A 12,033-nucleotide genomic window follows, 5' to 3' on the forward strand; every position below is an offset into this window, starting at 1 on the left:
CATCAAAATTTCAGCCGCCGAAATATATATCGGCATTTTGCTGATAGGAAAAATTTAGCAGATGGACTGTGTGTACTGCAGATGTGAGAGCGGGGTGGTGGAGAAAGGCAGGAGAGGAGCAGTGTACACAGTGACTGGCTGTCACTATATGTCAGTGCCAGTTTTTAAATGCAATTGCCAGATTTTTTTTTTCTTCACTATAGCTCAGAGAATGAGCTGTCACTTTCCCCCCCAGCTAAAAGAAATTGCATTTAAAAACCGGCACTGACATATAGTGACAGCCAGTGAGGGAGCCTCTCTGTATACACTGCTCCTCTCCTGCCCCCTCCTTTTCACACACTATCCACACACCCCTTCCCCCATCACTTATATGCTAATTACATAGAGGGCTATTGGTCATCTATGTGATAGCAATAAAATCATAAGTTAAAAAAAATAAATAAAAATATACATGAAAAGTAGAAAAAATACAAAAAAAAAAAAAAAATTGGAGCCTCTCCACCCCCACATATGCAGACATTTCGGTTTCGGCACCAGAATTTTCATTTCGGTGCACCACTATTTATTAGCATTTATATAATTTTTTTTTAACAAACTGATAACCTAGTAATATCCCAAGAACATTGTGCAAAGGAAAATGTGTCAGTGCCAACTACCTCAATGCCACCCAACATAGCTATATGGTACAAATAGAAGAAATACAGTCACCTGGCAAGGAGGATGGTTACTGCAGAAAGTTGCACTAATATTCCTGTGTAATACTGATTACATGGCTGTTATGTAGGCAGGTGTCTGCTCATCCATCTGTGATTAAAACTATTTATTTTACCAGGTTAACTACAGAGGCAGAAAGGTTTGTTAGTTACAAGCTGCGTGCACCTTGATCTCCTTTACCCAGTGGCCCCACAAGGGGGATAAATCCATCAGATCCCCATGGCTGTAGTGCTAGGTACAATATTCTGGGGACATAAAGAATATTACAAGGTCATCAATTTTTTAAAAACATTTGTGTATGTGCTATGTAATGATTACAATGTATTTTATGTAACAATTTGTGTGGTTTGTTTTTGGCACCTAAAAAATCCCTCATCCAGCTAAAGGATGTTTTGTGGTATGCACCCCACCCCTACCAGATTAGTTCCTTTAGGGTCTGGTCACATGTTTTTGTGTATTGATGTGCACTGGATTAAGTAAATACATTTACTCTGAATGGGCCCTTAATGTACAAGGCACCTGTACTATTTCTGGCAACACGGTGCACCAAAACGCACACAGCATTTACATTTGTGTGTTGTACTATAGCACATGGGAGTTTGTTAATACTATAAGCCCTGGTACACACTGAATGCGACTTTGACCTTGTGCTACTTAACTTGAAGTAGCACAATATCAAAGGCGCAGGTCAATGCGAACTCAGGTGCAACTTGCATGACATCTGTGTGACTTATTGCACAGACGTCTATGCAAGTAGCACCAGAAATCGCTGAAAATAGTGCACAAACTATTTTCAAGATCAGCACGACTCTGACGAAGTCGGATATGCACCGATTTGATAGTTTCCATTGCCGACAAAAGGGTGCAATTTGTCATGTGATGTGGAACTGTTAAATCGCATGACAAGTCGCACTGGTGTGAACCAGGGCTTAATGCTCTTTGGGGTGCCATTATAAGCGAGAGGTGGCAAAGCAATGCAAAATACATAACACCAGCATGCACTGAAAATCACCCAGCTGTTTGGAAGAAAATCTCCCAGCTGTTTTCCTGGTTTCAGTTTTTCATTTTTGGATCCATTCATATGGGGGTTCAGTTTGTAAAACTGATGTAAATGAATCTGTTTTTTCTTTGTAAAATGTGACTGAACTGATGATACAATCACTACAAATGCAAAAATGGACTGTTAGTCCATTTACATCTGTTTTTCGTCCCTTCAAAACAAAAATAGGGCTTTGATCCAATTAAAAAAAAAAGGATGTTGACTGATGCGGATGTAAACGGATGATCATATGTTTACATCAGATTTTTTTTCCCCATAGAAATGTATTGATATCTGTTTTTTTTATCCGTCAACAGATGGATGAAAAAAAACAGACAAATGTAACGTCTGTGTGAAAGGTGCCTTAGAAAGGCAATGTGTCATTAAGCCAAACAGATTTCTAGTGATAGCTGCCACTGTCTGATTTACAAACCTGCGTACTGTTTACAAGGGAGTCAATTAGTGTGCAGTAATGTCAAACAGGCACTTCTCTGCTCTACAAACAGAATTCAGCTTGTATTCAGAAAGATATTTAGCTTGATGACAGATTCCCTTTGAGGTTTAAAGTAGGGAGAGCATTGCTAGAAGGATAAAGGAAGTTTAATGAAGACCAATTCATAACAGATTAATGAAAGTTGTTCTGTAGACAAGACTCATCGAAAGCCAAAATTTTAGCTGAAGTGGCAATAGCTCTGGAGAAAACTAATAATTTATAATGCTATTTCAAAAAAGGGAAAGATCCTCAATAAGGTTTGATTCCTAATTAAACAGAATGGGTAGCTTTAGAAGAAGCGTACCACTTGAAAAGTACCTGTTGTCTACAGCAACATAAACCAGTAATATCACAGGAGCAAGATCATTGGCTTAGTCCAATACGCCTGCCTCTGCTATGTCATGAGGCAGATACACTTTAAGTGTAAAACAATATAAGGTAACTATATGAAGAACAGTGCCAAAAAAAGGCAGAAAAACAGCAACATAAGCCATAGAGAACAAGTCAAATAAGAAAAAAAATGTAATGAGACACTTAACTTACATGTAATAGAAGATATGTACAAAATTTAAAAAACCTGAACCTCAAACATAAAAATTCTGCTATTTTTGTTTTTTTACGTTAAACAGAATTAAATAAAATATCCATATTTGATGCATGGAGTTGCAGGATATGAAAATGATTGTTTAAATGCCATGTATATTTTGCAAGTTTTTTTTTTTTTTTTTTTTTTCGGGTTATGTTAGGACCATAAATAGTCTCTATAAATACATTAGCTTCTTCATTGAAGAGAACATCAATGGTCTCTTGTCGATGAAGAGGCTACAGGTAAGAAAACATATACATATATATTTACATACAACAGTGACGACTAACAGTGGGTCTTCAGCTGGTATTTTCTGAACACTAAATCCATCTGTTCTTGTCCAAATCACAGATGTCCACGGTCATTTAAAGAACACCAACCAAAGCTATTCATTTAGTGTTGAGCGTGCTTACAGCATCTGACGTGTAAAATTAACCTATGAAGATTTACTGTGAAAACCTGCAGACATGGTATTCCTCCAACTCCAACCCATGTTCAAGTTGTCTAAATTGGTCTGTATGCTGTACAAACAGATGCTCTTGATAGGGTCAGATGTAAGTTAAAAGGAGAAGTATAGACAAAGTTTTTTTGGCTGTACTTTTCCTATGGAACACAGCAGTACAGTTTGTTCTGTGCTCCTGAGACCTCTTTTCAGCCAACAACAGGCTAGAGCCCGCTGTCGGGCCGAAATCACAGAGCCAGTCCAGGCTCAGAAAAAAAATCTCGAACGTATAGCCTGGACCGGCACCTGACTCAGCCTCTCAGTTATCTGCCAAGTGCCTGAGCCAGCCCCTTCCTTCCCCTCCAGTGAGTGCTGGAGGGGCAGAGCAGAGGGCCATTGAGTGACAGTCACCGCTCTCTGCTCAGACCAGAGGGGAGAACTGAAAGATCAACTGTGTTTGATTCCTCAGTGCAGACCAAGCGGGGCATCGATGCAGCATCGGATCGATGCTGCATCCAGCTAGGGGAGTATAAAGTTTGTTTTTTTTTAAAGCCCATTTTAAGGTGAACCTGTGGTTAAGCCATGGGCATTCAAACATTTCCATATTCACAACCAGCAGTAAACTAGCTTTAAAACAAGCCATCATGAGCCTCTGTAGCTGTAGACTTTTTAAAGAAAGTCACCCTCAAAGTTCACAATAGAAATCTTAGCTCATTTCCTCTTGTATCTATTTGCCAACAACAGTGAAATGGCAGAGTACCAGCCTTCTAATGTAAACAGATGGTGTTCAGTCTAAGATTATGCTACATAGGCAGCAACCAAATGTCTCAGTATATGTTGTGAACTTTGAAATGAATTGTTCCACAGTGCCTGCAGCTAATTGCTAGTGATAGCTTGTTTTGTTTGCTTATTTTTATATTGTTAGGATTTAAAAACTTGGCCATGAGTGCACTTTAAAATACATTATACAAAGTAGCAAATACTTTATAGCAGTTTTATGACTTTACACATCAGTGACGCTGATCATCCTCCACACAAAATAAATCCAATTTGGGAGGAGTTCTCTTAATACCAGTTGGAGGGTCACATGATCACTGCTTCTCAACTACACTTAACAAAAACTGGGTATACTAGACAATGACTTAATAGAGAGCACTATCCACATACACAGTTTGTATTGCAGGCAAGGTAGAGGCATTTTTTAAAGCTTTTGCACAGACTTCATATAATCAAATATTAAAAAAAACAAAAACAAAACAAAAAAAAAAAAAAAAGTGTTGGCCTTTACAAGGTTTGACATGCTTGAATAAAAACAAAATCAGTTTATGTATAAAAAAAGAAAAGTTCTCTTAAAAAAATTCCAGCCATTGACCAAAAATATATATATATCATTTTTTTTGTAACTGGAAGCGTATGATTAAAATACACTGGTATGATCAGGTTGAAGCCAGATTATACCTTAGGAAAAACAAATATTTGGTAACAAAAGTGTACTATATGTCGTGATATAAAAAGGTATGGTGAAAATTTACCTTTTACTAAAGCTTATACAAGGCTGTTGGTCCATAAAAACTATGTTATGCTCATGCAGTCTAAATTGCTGAAGGTTTTTACCCCCAAAATACCACATTTTCTATTTCTGCCCATTTTTTTCTTTAAAAAAATATGGCTAAAACAGATCTACAGTGGTGGTGTTAGACCTATTTTACATGTTTTTATTCCATTTCATTATTGTGGCTTAAAATTTTGCTCGGCACTTGCAGTTCAAAAAGGTTCAGGTGATACGAACAATTATGGAGAAAGATTTTTTTCCCATAAAAGCACAAAAGAAAACCTAAAAGAAACAGCCAAAAAAGAAAAAAAAAAAAAAGAAAAAAAAGTTCATTATACATGTCCTTCCATGTAAAAAACTAAAAGTCAGCTGAAGTCCAGATACAAAAGTTTGTGGTTAGGACACTACTGCTGCAGTGGATGATGTGACATTGCTGGAATTTGTGCTGACGTTTGTGTAACTTCCCTCGCTGTTCGTGCTGGAATCGGTTGAGGCCAGGAGGCTAGAGTTGGCTCGCAGAATGGCACCTGCTGCACTACAATGGGGCCGAGGTCCAGGCTCTGGGGTGTAGGTGAAGGTAAGGCTGGTGGAATAGATGATGCCATCATTCCGGACCAATGTAACTGGCACTTGCACTGGCTGGCGTACCCATCTCCAGCCTTCTCGGAAAGCGGAAATGTCAGGGACAACGCATAACATGCTTTCTGCACACCTGGGTGGAAAATTTACAAATTTATGAAGGTTCAGAGAAAGACATTAATATAAAAAGAAAATACGCAAAGGCAGAAACAGGTACATGACTATGTATATGCTATTATAAAAGATTAGCTTTTTCAAATAAAAAGGCTAGCGGTATCAAAGAAAAATGATATATCAAGCTTGGGCATCTTGCAGCCTCCAGCTGCTGTGGAAGCCTGAATATCAAGCAAGTAGCCAGAGACCTGCAAGTTCTACTTGCCTGTGACAGGCTAGATGCAAAAGACAAGGAGACAAGTAAAATATATTTATACTTAAATGATATAGATACCTGTACATCGTTTCCGCCTCCACATCCCCAAACCAAACACGCAAATTTGGAGTGAAGTTCTGCCCTGTAAGTTCCAACATTGCTACATCTCCACCACCATTCAGCTATTAGGAGGGAAAAAAAATGTATTTCAACACATATGATCCATCCCTAATGTCCGCCTTACAGTGTAACAGTGTGCAGGGTGTTTTTTTTTTTGTTTTGTTTTTAGCGCCAGTATCAACACTTAAAGAGTTAGAAATGAAAAGGTATACTGTGACCATAGATTTCCTTTAAAGGATAAGTTCCTTTTGTTAAGAAATAAATGCCCATAATTTTGTAAGTAAAAAAAAAAAAAAGTGCATTTATTTTAATTTTTTTAACATTAAAGCCTGTACAGCACTGCACCTGCAATCAGCAGATCGCAGTGCAATGCCAGGATCCTGCAGACATTCAGTAAGCAGTCTGCCTGTACCTCTCCCGTACAGGCACGCAGTTATAAAATGGCAAGAAGAATCAATTAATTATGAGAGCGCTCACCAGTGCCCTCGCAGTTCACTGAAAACTACAAGCCACCAGCTGCAATGGCTGATGGTACTTTAATCTATTCATTCACAGGAAATTGTGAATGAATGACACAGCCATGTGAGCAGGGCCCTGCACAGCTGTGCAGTCTTCAAATTGTGACAGCGGGTGCGGTGAGATCTCCCGCCCACTGTTAGAGGGAACTGCTGGCAGCGGATGCATAGGAGCATGTTACACCTCAAATATGGTTGTAACATGTAAATGGTAACTTATCCTTGAAGTCAGAGGAGGGTAGCATAAAAGCCAATGAAGAAGCATTTCCAGAAGAAGATCAGCAATGGCAATCTCAAGTTTGGGCTTTTACTATCTGCTGACCAAGCATTGTGGCATAGAGTAAGGAAGGGTTAGAACCTGTCAGACTTTTACGGATGTCTGTGCTGGGAAGATTTGCCTTATTTGTTGTGGTGACAAAAAAAACTGAAGAAAATCCCAAATTTTACAATTAACACAGACAGATAGAGGAGAGCTCTTCCAATAGGGAGACCTCTCCTGGTGATAATGAAAAGGGTAATTTCCTTCAGTTTTCAACAGATATCCTGTCCTGAAGATGCAAGATAAACTTATTTCTCCAAGACAGGCGGCAAAAAAGATTTTTTTTTCCTTCTCTGCTCTATCCAAAAATTGTGGCTTTATATACACAAAAATGCTACATGTACAATTAAAAACAAAATGCTCTGAGCAGCAGTACACCATCCACATTGTAATGACTGCAAATTTTACTTGAAATTGCAAGCAACTAAGCTATATTTACACAGGCTTCAAGGGGATGTATGGTATGGAGGTTGTAAGTGTATACTGAGCTGAACTGCTAAGAGCACAAACGGTTTGCTGGAGCAATGTCTTTTGTAATGTAAGGCCATAAAATTAAGCTAGAATATCTACTGATGGGAACGCTCTCCACAAGGAACACAGCAATAGTTGTAATCCCTTTCTGTCCAGATGAAGCAACAGGTGAAGAGAAACCTTTCCAACATGGAAACCTACAGCAATAAAAGCCTGACGGGTTCCAAACCTTCCACACTATACAAGTAGTTCTGGCTGGAATTTCACTGATTACTGTAGGAGCTCATTCACACAGTGCGGGGTGCTAATGTGCATGGTTGTGAGCATTGTGTACGGACAGCCTACATATTTGAATTCTCTAACACATCAAGGTGCTTGTATCATTTCTGCCAGTGCACCATATTGCAACGTGTCACGCAACAACACACATCCCTCGGCAAAGTGCGTTACAATGCCATGCAGAATGAATGGCACCTCATCACATAAACACAAAAAAATGCCAAGTAAAAATTACGCTCCATTTACAACAGGTAGGATGACATGCTGCTTTGGAAAAAACGATTCACTATTATCTTAATCACACATAACAAGAGAAGACCAAACTGGGGTACAATACCTGCAGGCTCTCCACAACAGGTACAGGAGTCACAGGAGCATGGACTGGTCCCATGCCTTCATAGAAAGTGTATTCTGCTTTATCCGTGCTAATGATTGTCCATGATGCGCCATCATTAATCATTTCTTTGTTTGGCTCTTTGGGGCATGGAGTGGCCTTTTATCAAATCAAGTATTAAAAAAAAAAAAAAAAAACAAACACAAAATTTAATAAAATGAAAAAAAATCAAGCTTAAAAGCGGTTATAAAAGTTCTTTTTATTTCTAAAATAATAAATATGTACTTACCTGCAATGGTACTGCAGAGTACACCAAACAACCTCTTCTGCCCCTCCTCCACCCCCCTAGGCTGCTCCTCTTCTGCGTGCACCACCAGAGCAAGCTTGCTATGGGAGACACGTGTGGGCTCACCCCCGAGCTGGGCCGTGTGCATCCGATACAAGTGGGACATTTTTTACCTTAATATAGGGAATGCACACACAGGCGGCTCAGGAGAGAGCATGCACAAGTGCCCGCAGAGCAAGCAGCTCGCTCTGGGGGCACTCAGCAAAGGGGAGTGGCCAGAAGCGCCAGCAGGGAACCCCAGGGGGGGAGGAGAGGGATGGGGGGGGGGGGCGGGGGGGAAAAAAAAAAAAAAAAAAAAAAGGAGTGAAGGGTAGATTGGGATCACGTTAGTATGGTCATACTGGGATTATATATATATATATATATATATATATATATATATATATATATATATATATACACATATATACATACATACACACACACACACATATACATATATATATATATATATATATATATATATATATATATATATATATATATATATATATATATATATATATATATATATATATATAGTATGTGCATTTTGCAAAAAGGTAAGAGCCATCAAACGTCAACTGTGCACTTGGGATGTCGTGCCCAAAGATGCCAGGCTTTATAAAATTTGTTCTAAGACATGATTGTTTTTTATTAAAACAAAAAATAAGACCTTTAGAATCACTTTAAAGCCATAATAAACCACCCCCAAACATTTAAATATTGCAGCTTACCAATCCTTAGATGCAGTAGCTATATTGTTTTTTTTTTTGTTTTTTTTTTTCCTTTATTTCACCTGGTGATCCTGACAGTAACAAACTTTCTTTGGACAACAGCATTGTCAGTCAGGGGACAGGGTAGCATTAGACTAGAAGATTTAGATGGACTTATGACTTACTAGCAAACTGAAGATGAACTCTAGCGAACACTTTATAAGCAGTTACAGCAAACATTTACACATAAAAGTTTTACACAAATGAATAAAAGCTGACCATTGTAAGCACCCCTTCCAGTGTTCAATGGTGCGTCTCAACCCTCTAACTGCTATTTGTCTGGATAGCATTGTCTGTTAAAGCATAACTATAGGATTTTTAATTGTTTTATTTTTTTTCCAACAGGCAGGCTCTTTGTTGCAGAAGAAATATTAAGGCATACTGATCCAACTGAGCATCCAGTGCTTCCACTAGAGAAACCCTGTACCTAGAAATAAACATCTAAATTTTCTGTTGAACTTGAAGGCCAGGAGGTCCATATCCAGCATCCTCGACCTGTAACCAAGGTCCTGAAAGATTGTTCTTCTGGGACCAGGCACAACCAGATGAGGAGGTCTGCCTGTGAACTGTCGATGCCTGGGAAGTAAATGGGAGAAAAGGCTGCAACACAAAAGGATCCACTCTACCACAGCAAGACATCTGGATCCTCCCTGATGGTTGATGTATGCCATTTCTATGGCATTGTCCAGTGTAATGAATCAGATTACCCTCCAGCTGGGAGGTCCAGCATTGCAGGGACAACCAAACTGCCCCAGAATGCTGATCGGCAGACGAAATTCATCTAGCATTCAAGACCCCTGTGCTGAAAAAGTGCACGACTCCTCATCAGCTCAACAGGCTATCATCCACTGCAAGGAACTTCCCGAGGACTGGAAGGAAGGACTTCTCCGACTCCAGGACAGGACTCCTGAGCCACAAAGCCATGGACAATCTATTTTTCAGTACCAGATGAATCAGACTGGCTTGTCCCACGATGACAGGATGCTGTATTGCAGGGGTCTGTAGTGGAACTGCCAAAGAAGACTGCCTCAAAGGAAGCTACCATATTGCAGAAAGTTGGAGAGTTGGGCAACTCCTGGATTAGAGAGTCCGAGTCTGGGGAATGTTTGACGTTTTTCTGGGGAAGGAAAACTCTGGTATAAAACTGTGTTTAGGATTAGACCTAGATATTCTAAGCAATGAGTTGGTTTCAGCACAAATTTCTGAAGGTTCAGAAATTAGTCGAACCTTTGCAAGCTCTGGGTGGTCAGGACTCTGCTGTAAGCCACCACCTGTGCCAACTGTTTCCTTAGCAAGAGGTCATCTTAATATCCCAAAATGGCAATTGAGTGACCTTAAACTTTTAAATAAAGTGAAGCCCACCCAAACAGCCTTGTACTATACTGAATTCAGAAAAATATCAGTATAAATAAAACTCACTTGAAACTGTATTATTCGTTCCTGAGAAAGGCACAAGTACATTCTCTCTGTATCCTTCAGGTAGAATGCACATTTATGGAGCTGGGAAACTGGATCATCTGCATCTAACAATGCTGTCTGTTTATCCACCTTCCTGATGATCTGAAAATGAACACAAAGTACTAACAGTGAAAGCTCCCATTCAGAGATAAAATGAACAACTTAGTTTCTTAACAGATAGAGCTTTGCGTAAAAGTCACAGCTTTGACTTTCAAATAGTCAACGTAATCTATATTGTCAGTATTTTCAAGACACAGTGAGGAAGGATTTATTAAAACGATTGCATTTAGATTATTATATTATACAGGATTTATATAGTGACAACAGTTTGCACAGCGCTTTAAAAAATGAAGGTAGACATTACAGTTACAATACAATTTGGTACAAGAGGAAACAGAGGGCCCTGCTCGTTAGAGCTAACAATCTAGAATCTGATGCAGCTGTGCATGATAGCCAATCGACTTCTAATTTCAGCTTGTTCAATAAAGCTTTGACAATAAAACCTGAAAGCAGACTGGTTTCTATGCAGTGTAACACCAAATTCTGTACACTCCAGTTTTCATAAATAACCTCCATGGTGTTAACTGTTCTTAAAAATTAGTGACAGGGTGAAAGGGCTATTTCTAACCTAGGTTCACACTATCGCAGGTGGTTGGGGGAATCGCAGCTGCTCCCGCACCCAAAACGTTCTGCTCTTTAAAAATGTGCGGAGCTGCCAATCATTCTTAATGGCACCACAATGCATGAAAAAATGCAGCATGTTTATGGGCACTGCAGGGCTGTGTTTTCAAAATGCTGCAGGATCCTTCTTCCTATGTGAAAAGCAGGCACAGCTGCCTAATAATTTGCAAACGTGGCCCGCAAACCCACAATAGTGTGAACCTAGCCTAAAATGAGTTTCCCAATATGGATTAAAATATATACATACACACACTACAACATCTGTTTACAGAACTTAAATTTATAAAACTAAATGCATCAGAATAGTGGCTGATCCCCTCCACCTTGCATGCCCCCTCCCTCCTCTTAATTTTTTTTTAACATCTTTGTACAGAATTTCAAATGGGTGCACCCCTATGGAATGACTGTTTGTAAAGAGTATTATAATAAAATAATACATTTGACATTCACCAAATATGTAATCCAGGGCAATCGTCCTGGTGGATGTGTTAAATTAAAAAAAGTTAGAAGGGTGGTTAATATATCTCTGCAATATATGAAAATTTCCCAGTGTTTTATCCTCTTAAACATGCTTAATGTGCTCCTAAGTTCCTCTGATATGACAACCCAGTGTATTTTTTAGGGTTAAATTCCAAAGCAACCCTGCCTACTTCATTTATGATGTATCAAAAAGAACCCATACCTCTCCTCAACCCCATGACCCCTCTTTTATACACAGGCAGACAGCACAGGAGAATATCAGCTCACAAGACTTCTGGCAGTATCAACATGTACTTTTTGCACTTATTGGATAGGCACAATAAAATAGTGAGGGGTAACATATTGGTCAGGATGAGGTAAGGGAAGAGGAAATTTCTTTTACATTTGGTTTAGATTTGAAAAACTTGCACAGAGAACTTCTATTGAAATCTGAGAGCCACAGACCATCTTATTGCACGTGTTCTGTAGGATACTAGCTTCAATATCGCCTATGCTTGGAT

The 12,033-nt window shown here is 39.1% G+C and overlaps 1 protein-coding gene across 1 annotated transcript in view; it reads right to left on the bottom strand.

Moving 5' to 3' along the window:
• Positions 1–2,335: 2,335 nt before the first annotated feature.
• Positions 2,336–12,033, bottom strand: part of RBPJ (recombination signal binding protein for immunoglobulin kappa J region) — a 116,610-nt gene continuing 106,912 nt past the window's right edge. Inside the window, exons 8-11 of the mRNA XM_089657796.1 lie at positions 10,334–10,474; positions 7,817–7,972; positions 5,854–5,957; positions 2,336–5,538 (exon numbers count right to left, since the gene is read on the bottom strand). Coding sequence (XP_089513922.1) covers positions 5,223–5,538; positions 5,854–5,957; positions 7,817–7,972; positions 10,334–10,474 — 717 coding nt within the window. The 3' untranslated portion in view covers positions 2,336–5,222. The remainder of the gene's footprint in view (positions 5,539–5,853; positions 5,958–7,816; positions 7,973–10,333; positions 10,475–12,033) is intronic.

This window comes from Staurois parvus, unplaced genomic scaffold (genome assembly GCF_062004578.1).
Source record: "Staurois parvus isolate SC_StPar_1 unplaced genomic scaffold, SC_StPar_1.0 ptg001028l, whole genome shotgun sequence".
NCBI lineage: Eukaryota > Metazoa > Chordata > Amphibia > Anura > Ranidae > Staurois > Staurois parvus.